At 40.7% G+C, this 26,357-nt stretch overlaps 1 protein-coding gene across 2 annotated transcripts in view; it reads right to left on the bottom strand.

The window, feature by feature from the left end:
- The window catches only part of LOC120802471 (polypeptide N-acetylgalactosaminyltransferase 10-like), a 91,691-nt gene that overhangs the window by 12,993 nt on the left and 52,341 nt on the right, over positions 1–26,357 (bottom strand). For both annotated transcript variants that reach the window (XM_040150330.1, XM_040150331.1), the window contains exons 5-8: positions 18,225–18,410; positions 17,000–17,183; positions 9,148–9,265; positions 3,187–3,294 (exon numbers count right to left, since the gene is read on the bottom strand). In XM_040150330.1, the coding sequence (XP_040006264.1) occupies positions 3,187–3,294; positions 9,148–9,265; positions 17,000–17,183; positions 18,225–18,410 (596 nt within the window). The remainder of the gene's footprint in view (positions 1–3,186; positions 3,295–9,147; positions 9,266–16,999; positions 17,184–18,224; positions 18,411–26,357) is intronic.

Below are 26,357 nucleotides of genomic sequence, written 5' to 3'. Positions count from 1 at the left end.
ACTAAAACAAAAAAAACAAAAAAAATTAGGACATTGGCCAAAATGCATCATTTAGTCTACATTTCGGCCACTAAATTATGAATTCAGTGGTTTAAATGCATACGACTTGTACCATCCGGATGATTTCATCGTGCTGTATCAATCATTATGAAATCATCTAATTTCAGGAAGAAACTGTCTATGTGGAATAAAAAAAGATAGATGACTGATACAAACTGTGAGCAACAACAACTGCAGTGCAGACAGCTTCTTCAACGGGTTATTTATGGTCAGACAATTACTTACATGAAAGATTTACACCTGAGCAACGGGAAGCCCATCCGCCTCAAGTCTTTTTGGTATGAAGCAGTAAAGCCTCCGAGGTACGGATGCATGTTTGGGAATACAGATGGTAGCAGCCTTGTGGGTATGGATGGTGAAATGAATGATAATACAGTGAGCCTTCCAGGAAAGAATAAATACAAATCCTCTGGCCTTTGGAGGTACAGATGTGGTGGAAAAAAAACCCTCCAGCCACACACTTGTACACAAAGAGTCCTTGAAACATAGCTCATTGCCTGCAGCTAAACTCAGGCTCTGTGCTCTCCAGGTGAAGTGGAGTTCAGTGCTTCTATTTCCCTCCATATTGACTGGACTCGGGGTGGGGGGCTGAATGGACTCAGCTGCTCTTGTGGCGTTTTTTAAAATAATTATGGCATCTTGAAGTATCTAAATGTCCTCTGTGCACGTTTTTCTCACCATGAAATGATTCCGTGAACGAGAAATGGCTAGAAAATCAAGAGCAGTTAGATACTGAAACAGCGCAGAGGAAAAGGAAGACTGGGTTTAATTCTCACCTACGGCAAAGGATCTTTAGACCACGGCTGAAGTTTCCCTTGGTGAACAATGAATAAAACCTCACACTTGTGAGGGAATCTTCACAATGTATTTCGCAATCCTTACACATTGCGAGGGCTCAACTGAATACATCAGGTAGGTTGGAGTCTAACAATCGTCAGCGCCTTCTACAAATCTAGAAGCGAGATCATTCCAGCTGAATGGCCTATAATCAGCTTTAGCAAATTGGATTGGATTGAATATTGGGGAATGCGGCATATTTTGACATATCCAACAATTGCTCAGATTTCGTCCACGCGCATGGTCAATCATTAGGTTGATGGCTGCATTTGATCTGGTTACATTAGGTTGCTGAACACAACTAGTTTTAGTTGCTAGCAACCAAACTCTTTGTTGACACTTTGAGAACTCTGGCACGTTTATCACGTCCATATACTGCGGGACTGGTGAAAGACACATTAAAAAATCTGTCCCTCTCACATTTTTGCCAACACAGACGACTCGAGCAGAATAAAGCAGGTTCATCCAGCAAAAATGTTGCACCTGGCTCAACTTTTAATGGAATGGATTGCGACGTCATCCCCTAAGGATTGGATTCGCCAGTCAAACAGGCGATTGTTTGGCCGGCGAATGTCGAATGAGTGTGATAATTGTTGCTGTGATAAATCTCAAAGTGCTGTTTATGTGTGAAAACGACGTGTCCATATTAGCATTTTAATGTTGTTTTCATGACTTGAATAGGCCAAAAATAAGATGAAAATAGCTAAATATCTTTTTGTCCCTCCTCCTTTTGTCCCTTTGAGTCGCCAAACAACAAAACCTTTCTGAAGAGCTCTGTGACTCTGAGGCGGCTCCCAAACTATTTTCAGTAGAACTCTTTTCTGATGCATTTATGGCACTTTCTATTCTATTTGAGTGACACGCCTATAGTGCTGCTGCTTGTGGCTGCAGTTCTTTTAAAACATTTTCAAAACTCAGTGCATTTTTTAAAACAGTTTTGTGTCTGGACCTTTGTGAAAACAGATTTAAATGGAGTATTTCCACACCTCAGACCTTCCTCCCTGTGGGCAGAGCACAGCTCTGTTGTCTCCTTCTATGTTGCTGCAATGTGTATTTAAAAATCAAAACTGACTGTTCAACCTGCAGTGTGTGGTTACGAAAGAGCAGTTTTCATAAACAAATTATATCAAAATGAAGCCGTCAGTTGTAAGAGAAAGGCCTCTTGATGAATTTTTATTCTTTTTTTAAACTACTGTGCAGAGAAGGGCGAGGGAGACAAAACCGAATTCATCACAGCTGGAGGTACAGTAAGGATTTCAGTATTCTTAAACCTGCTGCCCGTTTGATATTAGTATACGATACAGCCTCACTGAGGGGCTAATGGTCAGACTGACAAGACAAAAACGGAGGCCAAGAGGTTTAATTACATATTCAGCTGAGCCAAACAGAGCCAGGTGTCAGGCTGAAGCTGAGTCATGCATAATGAATAGTGTTCAGCTACAGGTCAGATGAAACATTTTTAAAACATTTCTCCTTTATGTATCTAACTGTTAAAGGTTGCATGGAATAAGGACGCTTGAGCTCATTATTGGAAAACTCTAAGTTGTGGTTTGTAGATATTGGGGTCTAATACATGTTAGAGCACTGCAATTAAAAGATACTAAAGGGGCTAAAATTGTGTGTCATTGTCACTATGTGTTGTCCATTGCAAAAATTAATTTAAATGACAATTCAAGAGTCAGTTCACCCACTTTAAAAAAAAAAAAAAAAAAGATCTTTTTTCATAGGTTTTTTATGAAAAAATTTAAAATTTTATTTGAAATCATCATTTTGAATAATTTTTGATACTAGTGCTGATATACAATAACTTAGTTTAGATATTATTTCTTAATGACATACTTTTTTAAAATAAAAATACTATATTAACTGGTAACTTATACTTTGAGAAATATAAACATGTTTTTCGACATCAGTTTTTTTTTTCCCATTTCACAAAAGAAACCTAAATTCTCATAAATGAAATAAGTCAGCAAGAATGCAAATCTGACCAGATGTTCAAAGCCAGCGTGGCTGGATACCACTAAGCTTATTTTATTTGGATGAACTGACCCTTTAACGTACTTTAGACAGAAGTCTCCTCCATATATATCGTTTGTTGGGTTTTCTACAGTGCAATGTACAAAATCACCAAACCTCCAGACATTCTTTGTTTGTCCATGAGATCTTTGCACAGAAACATAAATGAAGGCAAAAAACCACAAACGGAAATAAAGATACTTTTCCACAACATTTTAAACCAATTTTCTGTTAAAAGATATAAATGATGATATAAAATGATCTGAGACTCACCCTGGCCAGGCTGACACCACCAGGCACTTTGTAGGGGACGTACTTCCTGTAGATGTGTCCTACCCTGGAGCAAGGGATGTCCTCCATCCGACCGCCGCACATCCACACCTTCAGAGACAGAGAGAGAGAGAGATCCAGCACTGATGAAGAAGGCATCAGAGGGGGGTTTTCGTTAAAAGCTGCCGCTCTGGCGTTACTGTAACTGAACAGTGCGAGTTTCAGATGAGCTCACAAGGTCAACAAATCAGAGATGAAACAAACACTGTGTGAGAAAGACAACGCGTGGGAAAACACGATGAAGACAAAGCAATGGAGGGCAGACAAGGGTAGGATATGAAGAAAAGGAAATATGGAAGGAGTGGGAAGGCATTGTACACTCTACTGTATGTATGGGGTCGTAGGGTGTGTGACAGGGTCGCGAATCCCGGGGGGGGTGGGGAGACATGACAGAGAAAAAGAGAAAAGGAAAAAGATCTTAGAGCAAAGCTAAACAGTCAGACTCATGTTTTCAACCAGATTAATATTATGTTAGATTACATCAGGAGCAAAAAGCTTAAGAAAATGCAGATAAATATCCTCCTCTAGGAAGAGTGAAGAAGCGAGAACACCATTTTAAACAACTCCACATAATTACGCAAAAGTTCATGGGTTTTCTAGACCGGACAGAGACCAGAGATTAAATGACATCAAAGAAAACAAGCAGGTCAATCACGCTGAGCTAAGTGATAGAGAGTGAAATCGGATTTGTTACGCAACTCACGGAAAGTAGAGCCACCTTTCAAGCCTACAGAGTGTGAGTATCTGAAATTTTAAAGATATATTTTGAGGGACGTATTACTTTAATCTTGTTCAGAACAGTCTGAGGCCAGAGGGTCAGCTCTTTAAGATTAAGCTCTTTTTACACTACATATTTATAATTTCCATTTGCCAGTACACAGCTAAACTCATGCATTTACCCTTGTATTAGAGAAACCTTAGTGCTGCTTAGTTCTTTTGCTTAGGCGGGTACAGTAAATAGCTGCACTGAAAGGCCCATACTGTACTGCTGTTTTGTTTTTACTACTTACACTTTACATCACAGCTAACCATTTTTAAACCATGCTGCTCTGTTTTTTTTTTTTTAACAGTTCCAGGCGGCCATTGTTTTCCATTAATTTTCCGAACGGTAAGAAAATCAAATTGCAGACTCTTGAGACTTGCATAAATTGTGTAAACCATCAAAGTGCATCAACTCTGCCTTGATTAATGTTGAAGTTACATAATGGGTTGCTATCGTCAATCTGCATTTAAGATGCATTATCAAACAACAATAATGTAACAAAATTAACGCAGCTATCAAGCTAATTTTAACAGTATGCTAATTTCATGGCTGCAATTAGTGATACGTTTCATTACTAATGAATTCCTTGCTATTTTTTTTCCCAATTAATCAATTTCATCACAATTGTTAAAAAATGTCGGAAATAAAATGCTCAGTGAAATTTTCCAGGGCTTTTTTGTCCGATCACCATTCAATTTACAAAATCATAACACAGAAAAATATCAAGTTGTCACATTTGAGAGGTTGGGACCTCGGATTTTTCTGATATTTTCACTTGATGAAGGACATAAATGATTAATTGGTTATCAGAATTGCTGTCCTTGAATTTTCTGTTGACTGGCCGATCCTTTTAGCACTAGCTAACTGTTCTTACAGAAATAAATGGAAACCAACCCGGTACCGTCCTTCGGTACAAATCACCATTGTGACCCGTTTTCTTGATTGATGCAGCGTGTGCAATTGTATATTCTCTATCATTCAAATCGATAGTATCCGATACAAACATGTTAAAGCTTGACTTCTTCTGACTGTACGATATGATCCCGGCTATGTTGGGTTTCTCTGACCTCTCCTCCCACCGCAGCACACCATCCTCCACATCCTCCCAGATCTAGCAATCTACTCCTACTCCTGTCGTGACAAGAATTTCTCAGTCCTAGTCCGAATAACTTCTTTGATACAACTGTTTTTCAACTGTTTTTCAGTTTCCTGATGCTTTAATGCTTTTTGGAGTTTAGTCACTTTCTCAAGCACACGTGATGATAATGCTGATGGGAAGCTCAGTAATCAATGATGAAGAAAATGGTGCTCTTTCCCTGACTGTTGTATTTTTTTTTTTGGACTTGGTAATTTCCAGTCAGTTTCTTGATATTCTGCATCAACCCCCCCTTCCTGATTCCTAATTCTCAAGAGTGGACATCAGCTGGCTGCTATTTCAATTCAATTACTCCCTGTCAGGTTTGTTGCAGCACTTCAGCTTGGACACACAGAATCGGGGGATATAGCTGATTGAATCCACCCTCTCCACGTCTCGCTGTTGGGAAGGTGTGACCTGCTGCACCAATGCCTTCCCTCCTCTTCAACCCTGCACTGAAACACTTGATCTTAATAACAGGGGTGCCTGGCTGCAGGAGGGGATCAAGAGCTTGAGTTAAGCGCCAGTCAGATTAAATTGAAAGTCTTATCACTCACCTCTAACATGACTTCTACAGTCTGCTCACCTCCAAAACACAAACACTACAATCACAACACCATGACAAAGGGTGGCATTGCTATCTATTTAAAACTAATAACTCTTGGTTAATATAGTATTTTTCAAAAACAAGTTACGGGATGCAATGGAATGCCAGATATTGTTTTACGCTGCCGATGACCCCATCAAGCCTAACAACGGCTTCACGACGTGCACATAAATAATCCGATAATTCCCGACCGTCGGAAGTAACCTGACTTTTGAAAAGTCATGTAAGTGAGAAACATGGTTTCCTCTAAGAGGTTAGAAGACAGAGAGAATCCTGCTATTGCTGCATATTGTATGTAGGTAGGTACGTGTTGCCTGGGGAGGGGGGAGAAAGATATTTTTCGCCATGCATACTTAAAGGTTCCCTGTTTTTTTCATAGTGTTTTTGATCACTAGTGGTGCTATGGAGCAATGTTCTCATGAGGCATCTATCGGTTCTGTGTGCATCTCATGAATCCATAGGTGGGCAAATATGTATTCATAATGGCAAGGCAACACACACTTCTGCTGCAAATGGTTTCAGGCTATATTCTAGTTCTGAACAGCTGGTGATAACATGCTGAAAAATGTAGGTATGCGGCAACAAAGGCAGGTAAGGAGCAAACTTAGATTGTCTGTCTATCTGTAACATTCAAAGACCTGCAACTTTCTACATGTTGTTGCCCCGTGAAACAAAATGGAATGATGCATTTAGTTTATAGCTAAAAGACATCTGTTCCTAAAGCCCGATAGGCCTGATTTGAATTTAGTGGCTTAACAAGCATTAACACCACAGCTTGAGTGAATTATTTGAGGTTTGAGATCTGAGGTTCAGGAAATGGCACCTCACAAAGGTGGCTCTCATAGTTGAACGTTGTGAGTTCAGCTCTCCTCGACCTTTTTCATTATTGTCAGTCGTATCAATCATTTAGCACTGCATGTTGTTAAAAACATTATTGAAAGGAGATTCTTGTTTTAATAAAATTAGGGATGCGGCGATCTGATACTGATATTTCGGCCGATCTACGGGGCTGATCTATTCAGTTCAACTCTATGTTACTCTATGTCTAATTCCTGACCACGTTGTTGCTGAATTGAAAGGTTTACAATTGAATTGTAATTCAAATATATGTGTATATATATATATATACACACACACACACACACACACACACACACACAAACACATATTTATTTATTACATTTCGTTTTACAAAGTTAGGAAAGCAATGTTTAAGTCACGCCTGATGTTGCCTCACAGGTAAAATAATGATCCCAGATCTCCAGCTTATTAATTCAACACCGGGATCGGCCGATACCCAAATGCCCAGGTATCAGTATCAGTATCGGGACTGAAAAAGTTGGATCTGGGCATCCCTACATTAAATCCCTATCCTTAAAAAGAGACGACTACAGCTCCTTCTGTTTTCTCTGTCCTCGGTGGGCTATTTTGCACTTCTGCTGCTGCCTCTGTGGAGGCAAAACGCTTCGCGGCGAATGATTTCGTCCTGTGCAAAAGAGCGAATGTACGCATGTCATAAATGATGGAATGCTTTTATTCAGTATCAGTTAGCAAAATGCAGTAACGGAAAGGGTATGCGTCAATACGAAGGAGCAGCAGAAGGTAAAGCACTTTCGACAGTAAATTGGATTTGGGTGATCAGGGTCTTTATTAAACAACAAAGCTGCTGCACTGGAAATTTCACTCTGCGGAACAATCGCAGTAGTGTCACGCTGAAGCAACCGCTATGTCCAGTCAAATCAAACTACCCAGCAGTGGCCTTTGTGCTTAATTGAGTGAGACGACAGAAGTCCTTACTCATTCAAAGCAGAATTCAATTATTGTGACGGGTTGCTCTGTCTGTCTGGAGCTCACTGGCAGAGGCAGCAAAGAGGAGGGGGAGACTGGTTCTTAACATGTCGGCCAAGTCACATGCAGTTATGGCTGCACTAAAGAATAATTCATGCTGAACGACCAGACAAAAGCATAATCTAATACGGGGTTCTGAGTATGATTAATGCGGAGAGTCTTTGTCCATGCAACAGACTATGTTTGGCTCAAAACACTGAAACGAGGGTTAACACAACAATGAGGAATGTTTCAACACATCTCTGATCTATTTAGTTAAAGATCTGCGAATAATCAAAACCTTAGGAGAAACATATGGGACAAAACATCGAAAGCAAGTTAACGTCAAAATATTGTACATGTTTTTTGTTTTTTTTATTTTATACACATCTGAGCTCAGAATCAGTAATTGCCCATCAACTAAAAAGAGCTCTGGAGGAAACCTGAACATTCATCACGTTCACAAAGGTTCTCAAAACCTTCTGAGCAGGGCTGCATTCACTAAGAAAAGCTGTGATTAAATAACCGTCAAAAATGTTCATGACAACAAAATGCATCTTTCGTTTTCCAGAGAAATTCTAGTAATTCTGTCCTTGTTAAATTAAAAAAACAAAAAAAAAAACAAAAGCATTTTTTGAATTTGTGGATGGGGCGTGTTCAAGCTTAGATGTGCTATTAAAATGCTCTTTAAGTTAATGCAATACGTAACGTTAGCATGTGAAGGATAAAAAATATTAAATAGATGATCAAAACTGTCTTTGTACCATCTCCTTTGTCAAAAATTTAAAGCATTAAATAATGAAATATACATCAAATAAAATAATTCATGAAAAACTCAGAATATACTGTATAACATAAACAACTTTAGCCAGGTACACTGTTCAAATCTCCTTTTTTGTTTTTCAGCTATTCAGATAGGTCTGATATTGTTGCTCATTGTCAGCAGTTTCCCCGGTTGGAAGGAAAACCGAGACAATCAATCAGAGTTTTACAGAAAGGTTTGGGAACAGGGACACAATGTTCCTCTGCCTGAGTCCCAAAAGCAGCATCAGAAAAACAGCAACAGGCACGGATGACACGAACACAAATGAGTTATAGAAATAACACCTCTTGTATTGCCGTATTTCTCCAACATGACAAATTATAATGTGGCTGATGGCAGAAGCCGCTACCGCTAAACTATTGTTTGTCAACTCAAAATGACGCCAACAGGATGGACGTGTCAGTCAATACTGACTGGTCAGAGAAAAAGGCACAGAAAATGGCTGGAACAGACAAAGAAGAAGGGGAGGCGGCAGACTACGTCGGCAAGTTCAAATCTTCCCTAAATCTGTGTTATAAAAGCTTACTTCTGCTTAGATATGAAAATATACTCATACATACATAAGACTTTCCCACAACAGTATGCAGTCCAGTACATACGTACTACACAGGAGGTATGAACAGAGGGGACATGCAAGGACCCATGACGCTCACCTCCTGGGATTTAGGTCAACCCAGAGGTCAAGTGGCGCCACTGATGGTTTCCTACACTACACTGCGGCTCCGGGTGTGGTGGAGTTGTGTCTTTACCTTGAAGGAGATCTCGTACTGCTCTCCTCCCCAGATCTCCAGACCCGTGTCATATCCTCCCAGCTCCCAGAACCACTTCCTGTCCACGGCAAACAGTCCACCCGCCATCACCGGTGACCTGCGGGACACAAAAGGTGCACAGTCTCACACACACACACACAATTAGGGACAAGAAAAAAGGGACAACGAAATGAGGCTCGGCTCTTTAGTAGTGCCGTCGCGCTCGTCACACAGTTTTCTCAGCTGCGTGAAATGCATCTTCTTCTTAGCTCTCAGCTGTGGAGGAACACTGGGATGTTTTAAGCACAGAGTTTTCTGCCTTTATTAGACAGTCGACAGTAGAGACATCAGGTAACGATGGAGAAGGGGAATGGCATGGACATGGTCTCAAACCGGGAAGGTGCGGTTCATGATTGTCAATACCCAGGCAACGCTCTAATATCCCAATTTATCCCAATACTTTGGGGGATGATTACCTAGAAGATATTAACACTCAGTAACTATGGTTTGTTGTACTTGGCTACAAAAGCAAAGTTCAGAAAATTGTGTAGTAAAAGTGTGATTGCATCAGTGAACTGCACAGCTCTAAGACTAGGTTTTTTTTTTCTTGCTAGTTGTGGATTTTTGAAAACTGGGTATTTTGCGCAGTTGCAAGGAAATCACTCGGCCGTTGCCATGGTTTTCTATTTGACTGTTAGGGCTTTACCACTGTCTTTAGGAGATACAGTGACTGCTAGGGACTACTGCAGGATTGCCAAGGGTGTGCTGTGTGTGTGTGTGTGTGAGTAGTCACAGAAGAAATGCTTATACTCCCCCTAGTAGTGTGTTGAAGGTCCACGGAGGGAGACAGACACTGGGCTGCGGCTGAAATCACTCCCCTAGTAACTCGACTGAAACAACATACTCCAAATTCATACACACATCTCAGAAAAAGCCACACAGTTGTCTCCTAATAACCCAAACGTGTGTGTGACCATTTGCAACCTCACTTCACTCTCACACACACACACACACACACACACACACACACACACACACACACACACACACACACACACACACACACACACACACACACACACAGCAACAGTCCAGCTGTCAATTTGAGCAGATACATGGAGAAAAGCAACAAAATAAAGTAAAGAATTCCTTCACATTCAATGAAAATGCACCTTGATGCTTAAATTGAAGACTTTTTAAGGCATTTTTAATACCACGTGGAATGCAACTGAATACCTGTTTCATTATCATACTGGACAAAGTATGAAAGTATGATGGAAAACTAGGAGAGACGATATGGCCCGGAATGACTTATCGTTGTATTGCTTTTGATTTAGCACTTTCCAGCAGTATATAACAATTATTCCTAATGATATAACTAATTAAATAAAAAACGCAACCTGGACTCGGACAAGCCATGGAAAATGGATGGTTGTTTTAAGCAATTAAAAATGACTCAGTCATTAAAATTAATTTAGGTTTTTGCTAAAATCAATACTTGCCCATTATGAGACGATGAGCTGCCTCGCTACTGTGTGGTAGCGAGCAGTGGTGTCAGCGTTTGCTACAGGTCTGATGGTGTTGACTGAAACTCCACAAAAAAGGGGTTGAACAGCCTCCTGAGCGCACAATTCATCGTCACAACAATCCTACTTGTGCTCGATAGGTGTGTAAAGCCCGCGGAAACATTTGACTGCCTATGGCAGGCAAGAGAAAGTAGTTCCTGACTTCTGTGAATTTAGTTTAAGACTTTTTAAACACCTTCTTAGGCCCTATGTTGAAGAAACTACATTCGGTGCTTTTTAAGACTTTTCGAAAACTGCAGGTACCCTGTTTTTTCAATCAGATAAACATAAAGTGATAGGGTTGAGGTTAAAAGTTCATTAAGCCAAGGATTGAGGAAAAAACGGTTGAGCCCTCAAATCATCACACATTAAACTTTGTTAAATCCACAATAACAAAAGATGTAATCAGTAGCACTGCACCCTTCTTTCCCTGCCGCCCGTCTCCGTTTGGACAGCATGATGGACAGCATCTTTAAGACTTTCTTCCTCTGGTCTAATACTTTCTGACTGCAATTTATGTGTTTGTGCTTCTGGTAGAAAACTGTGATTCAGGTTTGAGTGGAGACACAGGAAGCACCTCTTTAAACATGGTTTCAACGTTGACTGACTTGACTGTCCGTGACTGGTAACTCTTGTATGCCCGAAAAAAAAAACAAAAAAAAAACAGAGCTGACACACACACACACACAGTCGTCCTGGAGTAGTGCTGAGTGAAATGTAGTGAACAAACTGTCATCAGGAGACAAAGTATAAACAACACTGGCTGCAGGGGGACAGAGGAATGGTGTGTTGTGTTTGTGTGTGTGTGTGTGTGTGTGACTGCACAATCTAGTGATTGCCAACTGTTGTATGGTCACTGGAGTGTGTGAGCTTAGCAAAGAGAGCATAGGAGCTCTGTGGGCACTGATTTGAGGAGTGGAGACTGTTAGTTCTTGTTCGCAAGAGGGAGAAGACACAGACACAACTCACCTCCCTGGAGTTGTTTGGAATGAAACACACTGGCTTCGGGACAGACAACACTGGTATCTCAAAACTCAGATGAAGCTAGTGAACATGAGGGTGATTTAACCACAAGTTCAAGTTTAATTTAGCAGGATAACAGCCAGGGAGCATGTTCAGCTGCAGTGTTTGCCAAAAAAAACCAACAAAAAAAAAGAAAGCTGCTTACTTTCGGCATTTTTCACAGATTTTCTAGATTTGGGGCCTATTATGATTACTTGAGGTACCTAAATAATTCAAGTAATAAACATTTTTGATTCAATGTCTCTGTCTCAAGGCTTGAATGGTATCATGGACATCGATCACTGTCACGCCAGCAGCTCACACTGAGATTCAGGTGGAGGACGGAGAACAGGGTGGAATGAAGAAGCAGGTTCTATAAAAACACAAACCATCAAGGTGATTTTCAATTCGAAAGCTGCCGTCTCTTCTGCATGAGCCGGCCAGCAAGCACTTGTGGCTAACGTAGCCATATATTTTATACATATTTAAAAATATATTTTATATATTTGTAAAAGGAAACCAGTATGTGTTTTTTAAGACCTGACAAGTTGAATGAATGTGATTGAATATGAATATGAGAACCAGTGGTTTTACCTGCTGCTCAGGAAATATTTTTTTTGTTGAAAGATTGTTTTGCTGGAAGGCATTTAAAACAATGGAAGGCCTATATGATATTTCATTGCTTATACGATGGCATTTTAAAACATATTTAGCCACGTTGACCGTGTGGCTCTGGGGAACCGTCCTGTAAAAACGACCCCATAGATCGTCTGTGCAAGCAGCTTAGTATGAACCACATTTATTGCTAGGTGACCTGTAGTGGCCTCAGTCGTTATGACGGCAGCAAAAGGAGGAAGTCAGGTGATGTAGACAGAGCGACAGAGACTGCGCTGGGAGGAGGTTTGGGAGGGTGGGGGGGCTGACAAAACACAGGACCCGCTTCCCTTGTGAAACCGATACTCACGAGCGTTTCTCGAGCTTAACTGTGTGTTTATTACTGTAACCATGACGACGAAGGTCTTCTAACCTTAGTGAAGTACTTCTTTCAATCTGGTGAACATATTAGACTCCAGATTGAAAGAAGTATTGTCACTGTGTGCACGTTGGCATTTAACCCGAAGCGCCGTTGTGCCTAAGTACAGCCTCACGGAGCCACTAGCTGAAGACTCTAAGTCTTGTTTTTGTTTTCAGTCAGTTGGAAAATGCCATTACTGTTCTATTGAACAGTAAACACACGACCGCAGACACACAGAAGCTCTGCAGTGGCGGCCTGTCTGCTAGTATCAAGGCACCGTACAGACTCCTTTTGATTACCGGTTCAAACGCAGTGAGGTAAAAGCTCAGAATAGACCTGAACTATGAAGGCCACACGAACGCCACGCAAGATTTCTGAAACATTTATTCCTGTGATCTTTTTAAGGAAGCTGGAGAGAGAACTGTGCAGCTCTGAACGGCTGTAATTACCTTATCAACCATTTTGATGTTACATTTTATTTTATCAAAAAAGAAAATCACATTAGAAACACAATGGCAAATTGGATTTGCACAATACAAATGCAGACTTCTACTTGCAGCCATTATGCAGCTGCACTGAATCAATACTGACTAGCACTGACTGAACAGTTCTGAAAGCAACTAGAAAAATAGATCATCATAAAAAGTGAAATACAAACAATTTATCAGTCCCCTAGGGCTGTGTTATCAAACCTCAGTAGTCAATAATAGTATGTATTTTTTCCTGCTTGAGTGTTACACAAGCATAAGGGACAAAGGTTCACAAGTTCAGCAGGATCCCATATTTAAACATGTCTACCTCAGCTCTGATGACAGGGACTCTAGACCTTGTCTCGGTGAACAATGTCAAGTCTAGAAGAGTTCGCAGTACTCATGTATGGTGACACTAAGAAGACTAATGGAGGAACTGCTGATGACCAGCTGATAATCTTTTACTGTATTTAAGGCAGCTCTGTTCTTTGTCGAAGTGTCGTTCTCTGCTACTGATTCTGTCTTTAGCATGAATGAACCAAGGTCGTCATTAAACTTAAGTAAGTTTGTTTGCAGCCATCTGTACAGTTTGACATTCCCCCTTTCTATAACGATCGAAATCTGTCTGTAGCATCAATATCAAAAACTGTCAAGTACCAGAAACTGGGATTTAATGTCCGGATAGATTTGGACTCTTCCTAATTTATTCTTTGATTAACAGTTCCTGATTTACATCATAATTTTGACAAGTTTATCCTATTTTACTAGTTGTTGAACATTCTGCCTTTGTTTTGAAAATATTTGTCAGTATCATTTTCTTCACCCCTTCGTTGGCAACTGTCGGTTTGCTGGAGTAAAAAAAGATTTAACTCAGTGGTCCATGAATACTGCAACTCACAATTTAGTCTATTAATTTTCAGACTATTGACCTAGAGAAGGAGACAGTGCTAAGGTCTGAGTTCACCGCTCACTGCAAAGGAGGGATGAGAGAGACGGAAAAGAAAGAAGGGAGAGAGAGCGAGAGAGCGAGAGGTGATGGCATTGACAGAGGAGACAGCGACAGAGGCATGAGAACAGGGATAAAATCACACACACACACACACACACACACACACACACACACACACACACACACACACACACACACACACACACACCTCCAAGATGGATGTTGCCATCCCACTGTGCCTGAATCTGCGCTGCAGCAATGTCAATCAGAATGAAAATGAAAATCTTTGCGACTCAAATTAGATTCTCACTGATGAAGGTCATTTCATTGGGCAAGAAGAGCAGACTAATTCATGAAATGAGGATTGATTCTGATTGTTCTGCAGCTCATTTCTTCTTCTTCAGTCTCTTATCTTCCTGCACCACAGCCGCCCTGCCTGATGATACCTACTGCATCTCCCAGGACGCCCAAATAGCGTTTGGCATCCAAACATGGAGAGATGTTGTCGAACTAGTCCCTCGAGGCTCACAAATGGAGTGTCTGGCATCACATGCAGAGTTATTTGGCCTTAATAGCACAGTCTGTCTCTGGGAATAGTTTATTTATTCTGGCTTCCATTACTTAAATGTTACCTATCTGTGCTGCTGCATGTCCAGGAAGGTCACTGTGGCCAAGAGCTATCACTCCTGTTTGCACTGGAGCAGTATTACCCGGGGGCTCTAACATCATACAGTAACTTAACCCTATATCTGTGACTTGTTTTTGTTTAAATTAAATTTCCTGAAAATATTTTTCAGTGAACCAAGTCATCATTTAGTCTAAACAATGTCAAAAAATTGCAAATAGTTGCAAAAAAAAAGAAAAGAAATAGCTTTCAGAATTTCCAAAAGCTCAAGGTGACAAAGTCAAAGAGCTTATTCTGTCATCCAACAGTCCCAGGTGATATCGTGGGATGGCACGCAGGTGTATAAATAGCATGCCATTTTTAAGGACATTTTGTGTGTCATGTCTACGCATTTTTTAAGCTTTTCGTGTGTCATTTAAGGCTTTTTAGCCCACACTGACACTGTGAAGAGACGGTGCATGACCAAAACTTTAATGACAACATTGGCTGTTGACACGATGGTGACAGGGTTAGGGTTAGGGTCTCTGCACAATATAAGTCTTTAGAGGCTAAATGGTGTGAAATGACACGTGAAAAGCAGAACATTGATTCACAACACGCAAAATGACTTAAGAAATTGGCGTCTTATACCTACGCCATTTGGTGAACCAGGTTGAACAGTCCAAATCTCCACACAATGATACAAAACGGAGAATGGTATTAAATCCTCACATTTGGAGGCACAAATGCTGGAACCAGCAAATGGTAGCCAATTTGCTCAATAAATAACTCATTCATCATTTTCTGTAAATCTACATACCGTTTCAGCACAAGAAACAAAGTGAAATGCTTTTAACGATTTCCACAGCTAGTTGAGCAGTATAATGTGGGAAATTCACCATCATGATATTAAAAAGAATATCTTTTCCTGGAGCTTTCAACTGTATCTCACAGTCTACAGCTAGTTGGATGTAAAAACCTTCTGCCTAATTTGGAAAGAGGGCAAAAATGTAATGGAAAGGATTCAGTTTCAGATTCAGCAGCTTAATGTGGATGTGGACAATGCTATAGTGAATATGAGCCTCCATTGGATGTCCAGGGCAGCACCGAAGTATAAGTGTGCGTATTAATTAGTGCTGGCTAAAAATGAACAATCTGAACTTTTGTGAGTTTGATACGATTTGAGTTTAAACTCGTATGTACTGCCACCAGGAAACAGCCTTCTCCTGTCTATTCGTCTTCTATATGTCACAGAATTGACTGTGATTTTTTTCCCCTTGGGGCTTGCCGTAGTTGTACTATATGCTCGCTGCTGAGACTGTTCAGTATTACAAACCCATACAAACCCCTACACTCGACTTGCCTACTGCTGATACAAGCTCTTGTACACGCTCACTGCCCTTGGCACTTCCCATACTTGCTGAACTACAGCCCGCATGCTGAAGAATGCCGTAGAGACCAGACTTGGGAGCTTCGGGGCTTGCCAGATCCGTTCATGGACCACAGTCAGACAGTAGTGTTGGGTAGCCTTTTATCCTGAGGATATTACTCCTGATTTCTGCGACTTTGGAGACTCGCTGCTGCAGTTTAGTTAAGTTACACAAATTTTAGTGCCTGTTAGAGTTAATAACTGTTTTGCCTTCTGATATAAATACTTTTATAGTCTCCAGGTCATTTCGTATTTATGCTACTGCCATGATACAACATACATACAAGTTCGTACAGTTTTGTTTATATAACGTAAAAAATACCCATATATAAAAAACACAATTACCACAGTTAAGGAAAATAATTCTCAATTTCACAAGTCATCAGATTTATGTAGCCTACAGCTTATTCTCTTGGGCAGATAATTATGCATATTGTTTTACCTCTAATCAATACCAATGTATCATGTTAGTCTGCCCTGCACTCTTGTGGTCGATACATTTAGTGGGCCGGACCTGGTATATAACAAGGGCATACAAAGCAAGGAAATGCTCGAACTTCCCAGCACCAGTATGAATGTGGAAGCAGGGCAGGGCTTACAAAGACGTGTACACTCAGACAACCCTATAGTAAATAATCAGGGGTACAAGGTTCTGTGTAGCTGATTCAAAAGAGCGTGGCGCTAACACACCCAGTTGAAGGGTTTCGATGCCGCTGGGGCCACTCGTGCCACGGATGGATGCACTCACGGCAAAATAAAATTATGACAATACAATTACACAACAAATGTCAAATGTGTCTAAAAATAACTGCACTCACTCAAAGGGTTCACTGGGGTCGTCCTTCTGCAGCTCTGTTGGGATGGGGATCCGTTTGTAGTACATTTCCCAGTCGAATGCTCCTCGCATGGCGTCCCCTGCCTGTGTTTCGTAGCCAAAGTTGTCGTGGTCGATGACGTCAATCATCGGACACACAATGGTCTTCCTGTTCTGGGCGATTCGGTCTGAGACACAGGGAGAGGCAGGTGGGTCAGTAAACCGTTAATTGCAGCAGATGGTGTAGCGAAGTAGTTCCCAATCCTTTTAGCTTTGGACTTCTATAGCCAAGCAATGCCTTCATACTCCTCATAACAGATTGCAGGTGTCTAAGAGCTTTGAAATGTTCAAAGAAAGCGTGTTGTTCCCTTAGTAGTTAATAGTTTTTAAGATTCCTGAAAAAGTAAAAAATCTCCAGTATTTAACCAGAAGAAAAAAGTAAGAAAAAATACATATATCTGTAGCCAAAAGATTCTTTCTTCCTCTTTTACTATCCTGTTATTTATCTCACGACCCATCAGATCTATCATCCTGACGTCGAGGTTTTAAAACCACTGGTGAAGAGTTGTTGAAAGCAATCACCAAATCAGTTTAGTGATATTTATCTGCAGATACCCCAAATTAAAAACAGTAGATCCAGGGGGATCCAGGGGGATCCAGGGGATTTTAGTCACATGTTAAGGCTGAATATTTGGGTTTTATATGCTCCATTCATTGATTTCTCAGAATGTGGGCCAGCTGAAGCAGTAGCCCTTTTTTGGTCTCAACTGAGCTCTTGCCTTGTTACCCAACTTTGGATTAACGGCTTCCAGTAACAGTAGTGGCAGAGATGAACTGATTTATGAAGAATGATAATGGAGATACCCATTTTATAGGTGTGGCAAAGGGTACTGTATGGCATGAAGGGTTACTGCTAACTCCAATACGTTACTGCCATCCATTTTCTTAAATAAAATGTGTAACTGTATGTTGTATGAGGTCAATGCAAAGTTGTTTTTGTTATGTTTTGTTGTTAAATGTCTGTAAAATAAAGAGAAAAAAAGCTTCATAAAACTGTAACAGTTCATCCAACAAGGATTCAAGACTGTTGATGAATAAGAGGTGTTCTTTGCAAAAAGGTGAAAAAGGATTGAATTTGATTTGATAGACTAATGATTGGGTTCACATTAGGAGGGGAAAGGTTTAATTTAAGCATGTAATGCTGAGTTGTGTGTGTGTATGTTCCTCACCTAGCAGTGGAGGCAGCCAGTTGACGTTGGCCTCACAGTGAGAGTCCAGGAAGGTGATGACTTCTCCTTTGGCGGCTGCGGCTCCCAGCAGGCGAGTCCTGATCAGCCCTTCCCTCTTCTTCGTCCTCAAGATGCGAACCTTCGGCATCCGCACCATGTACTCCTCTAGTGCCACCTTTAGGTGCTCTGCGGAGAGAAAGAGAGAGACAACCGAATTTAGAAGGATGAATGCATGAAAATAATATAAAATGGTATCACTCTCATCAAGAGAACACAACAGGTTAAAACCCCCTTGATCACTGTGTGCACACATCAGGTAAATTAGATTCTACCGGCATGAAAGGGTTCTGCTGTAGAAAGTTGTCCACAAATGGCAAAACCTCACTAACATGCTTGCTTACAAAAAAAAAGATCAAAAGAAAACTAAACCATTAGCCATCATCATCACACATAACATCTGCCAGTGCCACATGCTCCACACTGAAATGTTTCCCTTAAGGACTCTACATTATAACACGCTCTCACCCATATTGGGAAAACTTCATATTTTTACTCACTTTTCTGCTTTCACTTGATTTTTTAATACCTTACTGCAGTCATTAGACAGAATGCTACCCTAAAAGGAAAGACTGCAACTGTGAGGAATGAAAGGGGAATCAAATCAGCCTCTCCAAACATGTGCAGTCATAAAGCCTTCTGGCAAAAAAAACAGCATTTTTTTCTAAAATTCTGATTAGTTGTTAAGAGTTGTTGGCAGTTCAGAAGCTGATTTCAAATCTTTCTCAAGCTCCAGTGACAAAATAAATCTGAGAGAGGAAAACGGTCAGTTTCATGTGCTAGAAGAGCAAATATGCTGCAATATACTGGAAGGTGAAACAATACAGAGATAAAGAGGGAAAGTGCAAACCAAAAACTGAAACAAAGCATCAATCAAAGAAAGGGCTATACATACATATTTTTCAGCAAAGCTGCCTTAGACAGAAATCAATCTTGCCCTAAATGCTGCCTGTAAATCTTTCTGCTCAAACGTCAAGCAAGTTCTGACAGCTCAATAAAAAAAAATTGGAGCTGGACTCAAGGCCATACTTCATTGGCTGTCTGTCTACTGTCACTGTGTTTCCAAGGCTGAGACACTGTCAAGCATCACAGAGAAACACCATGAAACAGATCATCACTCCTGGTCCAGCCGGTTTTATAACCATGCTGAATAAGCACTGTAAACTTTTTAGGTTTAAATAATGTGATGTGGTCATGATTTATAGGGCCAGTATAAAACATTATGGTTCGGAAAAAGGTCAGCAAAACCCCAGTGCATTTTCTCTCTATCTCTGCCTCTTTTTCTCCTTATGAAACTCTATTTATCTATCCATCTCAGATATGCATAAAGGCATCTTTCTAATACCATCGATCATCTCCCGGATTTTCAGTCTCTGTTTCAATCCTCAGCATCTTGCTGAATTTCATTTGCATGAAATTCCATCTGGATTGGAGGAATTCTTGATAACATACCATATGGCACGAACCACCTGGCCAAGATATAGTGTTCTCCACCTTAACTATAGAACAACAGATGCATGTGATAATAAGACACCCAAAATTTGATGTTATGCTTGTCTCCACCAGACAGACATGACTCAGCAGTGTTTATTTAACGGTTGGTCTCCTGGAACACAAACTGTTTGATTTCAGCCAAAGTTGTCGTCTACGGTTAGCGCTGTCAAAACTGCCCAAAAATGACGGTTGATTATTCCTTCTTAAAACAAACAAACAAACAAACACATAGGTTCAAATCATTCATATATCTATTTTTGTGCAGTTAGCCATAAGAAGGCAAAACATAACTACTTGGGTGCGTATTTTTAGGATGTAGCCTCAGGTTGCTAGTGCTGGAACGGTAGGCTAACTGTAGCTTACATAGCTTGCATACAAGTTTATCTGTCAATTTTGCCGTCTACTGACCAAAATCTGAAGTATGGTTTTTACAATTCAATCATATAATCAAATTTAGAATATTTGTTGACAGCCCTATCTAAAGCAAGTCTTTGGAGGCTCACGCTCCAGCTCATGCAAACTGCCTCGAAAAATGAATCCAAACGTCACTGTTGGAAGTACTGATATTTGTCTTTGGAATATCCATCTTCTACATCATTACCCCACAAATTAAAGGGTTAGGCTGCTCTTATTTCATATCTGTATCCTCAAAAATTCCACTAGAGAGACAACAGCCAGTGCTGCCCCCAATCTATTTAAAGGACATAGAGCTATGTAGTTGTATTGGGTGACATCTTCCTTCATTGTTATCAACACTTTTGCTGGCCAAAAAGTAAAAACCAAATATTTTCTACAGGTATGTTTGTGAGTTTGATACGAATTAATTTACACTGGTACGTACTGACTCCAGGGGACAGCCATATGCTGCACTCCAAAGTCTGACAACGCTTTCATTTCTCCCACCTGTTTAGCTATTACATGTTATCAAACCAACTGCCAGTGTTACAAGCTCAAACTAGCAGCGCAGGTGGAGACTGACTGAATCGAGTTTTCCTCTCTGGGCTTTACCGTAGCTGTACGCGCTCGTTGCTGAAACTCTTCGGGACTACAAAACCCGTGCAAACCCATATACTTGACTCACCTGTGGCTGACACCAGCTCTCGTACAGACTCGCTGCCCTCAACTTGTCCTGTACATGCTGAGCTGCAGCTTGTATGCCGAAGAATACCAAAACAGACTGACTGGGAGCGTCCTCTCGGTACTAATCAGTTAAAGTCATATCAGACAATTTGGAAGTGGTAGTATTTTCCAATCCCATGTGCTCAATCCTTGTTTGTGCTTTTAAATGTTGATGTGACAGTCTGGAGATGATGTCATGCATAAACCTCTCTATTTCCAAGTTCTATGTAGAAGGGCAGGGTTGCACACATACATTTTTCGCAAACAGCGGCTCTATTGAGGAATGCAATGGAAGTCATAACCCTGTAAATCAGATTTATATTACAACTTTATGATAAGCCTTACATCACTAAAACTTCAACAGTCTTCCTAGAAACTGTGTTCCGTTTCCTCCTCCTCTCTATACCTGTCTGTAAATTTCAACACAAGTATAGTTTTTAAAGGACTGAAAAAGGGGGCCATTATTTGATGGATACAGGCAGTCAGGCTAGACATTAATAAAATATTACCTCTGTCGGCGTTCCTCATTGATAATAGTTCTTACAAATGGGCCACTGTCACTGAAGAACCCCCCCCTCCAACACATCCACTAATTGGATTCTGAATATGACACGAAAGGATGGAGGAAAGGCAGCAGTCCTTTCAAACCTTCACAGGATAAACCGCAGCTGCTAAAATGACTGTTTTTATCTCCGCACTCAGTTGTTCCCTTCCTGCTTCATTCTCACTTTCTTTTTTGTCACATCTTTGCTCCTTCTCTTAATCTTTCCTCTCTCATTCGGCTTGTCTTTCTGTTTTTATTCTGTTTGGTAGCAGTTGCCTCTTGTGGAGGCACTGCTGATCCAAAAAGACAGCTGAGATGCCGAAGACATTAGGACCAAACAAAACCAGTAAACCTGGACACAGCAGGTCCCGTCTCTCTTCCTCTGAACTCCCCTGAATCCCAATCCTCCTTTCCTTTCTCTCTCCTGTGATTTATTTTTTAATGAGCCTGAGTAAATGACAGCCCATCTCCTCAAGTCAAACAGCATCAAATCCCACCGTCACATCCCCCGTCACGCCACTCCAAGCCAGCACATTTGGACAGGACCATATCTGACCAGACATTATTAAAGCAGAGCAAACCAAATTAGAACCGAGCAGTAATCGAGACCAGAGTGAGGAATGCTGTCCATCACACTGTCACACAGGCCTCTGCTGGTTAATACTGAAGGCCCTGTTTGGGAAGCAGCCTGCCTGAAGTGATCTGGCTCAAATTAGCCCCTGTTACATGTGTTAAAGTTACTGCCAAAATTTTTCTTTAAAGCCAAGTGATGGATTATTTACGAGTACTACGGTAAAAAAAACTACAGTAAAACATTTGAGATGGAACCATTACAGTGAGGATAAAGTGCTGATTTTCAGCCCATAATTTAAGGGTGTTTACATCCACATCAGATGAACATTTTAATAACTGTAGCCCTTTTTCTCATACAGGATTAATATGGATACAGCAATATGGATGCAATTAAATAACCAGATGGGATTGTCTGCTTTTTGGCCGATCCATCAAATTAAAAACTTGACACGTCGAGACACGCACTTTATCACTTTGATGCAAAAATTCAATAATGCTATAAAAAATTTCTGCTCAATTATTTAAAACATTGCCTACAATCATCAAATGAAACCATGTTATAAACAGTACAGCATAATCTCTGATGTTGGACAAATTTATGTTCTTTCATGATACATAGAATCATGTCACAAGAATTTTGTGTCAAAACCATATCCATGATCCGCGGATTTCAGCATACACGTGGTATATTCGACGGTGATGCTCTGCCAGGCCTGAAGCTGCAGCCATGCAGCTTCACCTGCTTCAGCCTCATCTTCTGCGGTCAAACTTGTGATCGGCTGATAGAGGTCAGGGCCGACTTGGGCAGTCAAGACAATTTAAGTTTCATGGTTATTATTGTATTGTATTGTATTGTCCTAAAACTGTGGGACAGGTCACACAATATGGACGTAAACACCCTGAAACCTCCTTAAAGCTGAATTACGGCACCTGAACACCACAAGACACTGTTGCGTGTCAAATCCAACGTGCTGGTGCACAGACACATCACAAGGTATGACGAAGTATTGGGACTTATTTCCTTCATACGTTTTGACTGCGATGTACATTTTAACACGCAGAGTGTAACATTTAATAATAATTACTGCTATTAAGTCAGTCGGATTTATTTGAATTATTTGATATTATAATGATTCCATACGGCATTAATAAATGCTGCAGGGTTTTGACCCTGCAACAAAGGCAGAGGGGCTCCATGGAGTCGGTGCCACCTTTAGAGGAAAGGGTGAGCCTTCACCTTCATAACACGACAATAAATCAGCCCATTAGCTAGTAACCATTCGGAGATTGATTCAGGCTAAACTTTTGCCCTGCATGGGGCGATTCTTACATAACCTTCCTAATGACTGCCAGTGAGATTAAACAATAAACATCTGCATTGCATGTATAGCACATTCAGCGAAGGAGAAGGGAGCAGGAAAGGTTACTGTGTATAATTATGAATGGTTAATTTGACCCGAATAAATTGGAATACGGCTCCTCTGGTTTACTGAAAATTGGCGAGACTATAAATCACACTAATGAGAGCAGACTGACGTCGGCAAACACATTAGTCATTATTAGAATGTGAAGTCCAGGACATGATGAGGGCTCAGACATCATCGATGCCTGGGTCACTTCCACAGACCCCATTTACCAAACAGCCGCACATTCGCTGCCCTCCATCTGTTTCTGCTGCAGGAATGCACAGCATCTTCCTCTGAGGCATTAATTACAACTCAATCACAAACATGAAAACTAAGCAAAGAAGAAGACACAGTGAAATGGGGGCAGCAATGCTCCTTTGGTTAAGAAACCAGCTGCACATAACAGCCAGGACATGCCATATTTTTATGCTGATTTTTTTCTTTTCTTTTTTTAGGGGGGGGGGGGTTTCAATTCAATTAACCTCAAATTATGGTGGATCCAATATGACTTCCAAATCTTGGATTTCCAAGGTGCTGGATTACTCCCCAGAAGTCTTGGCGCATGACCAAAGTGCCAAGCTGCTAATTTATTCCTCCAAAATATTCGGCTGCTTGTGTGAACTCCACCACACACCCTCCCCTTTTGCCGAGCACCATGGTGGAAACATTTGAAGCTTCTTTTCTGCAACCGTCATTAAAAAACAGAAAAGGATGCTGAGGGAGCGTCTGTGATGATATAAGCCAGTCTTGGGGGGATTTTAAAAGCAACCCCCCCCCAACCACACACACACACACACACTCACACAATGCACACGGCTTAAATAGCTACTGAGGCAATGATAAGAGATGTTTTACAGATGTGTACTTTGCTGTCACGTCGTAAAATGATGAAAGCAGCATTTTGATAAGCAAAAGGAGAGGACGGACAATTTCATATCTCTGCCTTCAAGCACTGTCACACACACACACACACACACACACACACACACACACACACACACACACACACACACACACACACACACACACAGACACGCAACTGCTTCTCAGCAAAGCCACAACACTAACATCTCTATCATGGCTGCTGTATTTCTAATGCATATTTTTATTTTTTGCCCCTATTTCAAGCTCTCCCAATTTTCAGAATATGAATTCTGAATCAATATTTCTTACATGTATGCACCACAACTATGAATATGAATCTGTGAATCACTTCTGTTATACTTCCTCTGCCTAATCTCAACTATTCAATTTCAGAGGACAATAGGGCTGGGTTCTGACTAGGGATCTTCAAGAGTCCACTTGTTTTCAAGTAACCAAGATCAGATGAGAGACCCAAGTCTCCCCAGGTCCAAATCATATTGAGTCTCATCAAGTTGTCTAATACCTGAGTGGACCCTAGAGGACTTGCTATCAGCTCTGGTAAAGTGGTCCGTCATTATCATCATCACAAGAGAAAGATGTGTCTTTTGATGAAAAACTGAAGTGCAGGAGAAATGACATGTATTGCTACTGGTTTTGACTGCGGCTGCTGGTTGATTGGTGGATCATCATGCCTCTGCAGTGCTGGTGTTCTCGCTCTATTAGGGGTGGTTTTGGTCGACCACATTTTGGACTGGGTATAATTATTTTGGGTCTATTACATAGCTGTTCTGAGTCACCTCAGGTATCTCTTTTTAAAAATAAGTCTTTGCATGTCAGGTTTGGGGAGGTTTCCTATGTGTCTGTTTCAGATCCGATATTTTGGATCAGTCAAGACCTCTAGTCCTCAAAGCTGGTTCCATTTTGGATCCTGTTCCAAGTTTGTAAAAAAGAACACCTGGATTTTTTTCCAAGTAAAATAATCTCTTATCCAATCTTTTATAAATTCAGTTTTGTTTGCATGATTTGAAAAGGTTTAGATTCAATAAGCGGATTAGAGCTTGGGTTCAAGTTGGATATACTACTACCGAACCCTAAAGGACAGTCAGAAACAACTTTTAAGACTTCAAGTTAGGAATATACAATATGGAGAGAAGTTAATTTATTCCTTCATCCAACAAGGAATATCTGTATTAGTTTTATCTTGGGCAAAGACAAGGACCGGGACATCTGATGAACTTGTTTGTTGTGTGAACAGACTAACATTCAAATATGATAAAGGTTGTCGCTGTTCTCCAGTTTTCTCTGTTTTGTCCATCAAGGTAATTAATCACTATATACAAGAAGCCAGTTTGCTTTAGAATGCTGCTTTAAGGTTACCAAGTTGTAGATTCTCAAGAAACGTCAGTTCATGTTATTGTATGTTATTTTCAGGGATCTGGTTCTTGCATTTAAACCAGAGAGAGATAATGTTTCTGGGCTCTGTGTCAAATTTCAGTTTTAAATCTTTGTACCAATAGTCACCGTTCTACAACTGCCTCAGAGTATTTAGTCAGTGTCTCATTGTCACTTATTCATAGAACCATTACCTATGTAAAGATTTGTTGTTGATGCAGTCATGTGGAAGAGTAAAGTCAGTCCCTGGCACCTTGCCGGTCACCTATCACACATGCTATGTTTGGCTGCAGTGAAACCTGTAGTGTGCCCACTCCAAGTGAAAACTGTTCTTGAGTATGCCTCAAAAATTTATGACTCAACCAATCTGATGTAATGACCATCTTGAAAGGCAAACATACCATGTAGTCTGATCCTGATTTTCTACAGTAAAGCGTAACAGAAAGGCGCCGCAAGAAAACACCCAAAAACATGGTACTGTGCCCTGCAAATTATTGATGGTAACATTACAAATGATGAGGATGAAATGACGGGGAAGCAGTGATACGCCAGAGCCAAACTGACTTCATGAAGACAGAACAGTAAAAGCTACAGAGCCAGAGTCACTGTTAAGACACTGTTAACAAGGCAGCACCGATGTTATGTTCACACTAAATCTCCAAACCTCATCCTGTCGAGCGGTTC

The sequence above is a fragment of the Xiphias gladius genome, chromosome 17 (assembly GCF_016859285.1).
Source record: "Xiphias gladius isolate SHS-SW01 ecotype Sanya breed wild chromosome 17, ASM1685928v1, whole genome shotgun sequence".
In the NCBI taxonomy this organism is placed as follows: Eukaryota; Metazoa; Chordata; class Actinopteri; order Istiophoriformes; family Xiphiidae; genus Xiphias; species Xiphias gladius.
The sequence above is the reverse complement of the archived record's forward strand: the minus strand, read 5'-3'. Positions and strand labels throughout refer to the sequence as shown.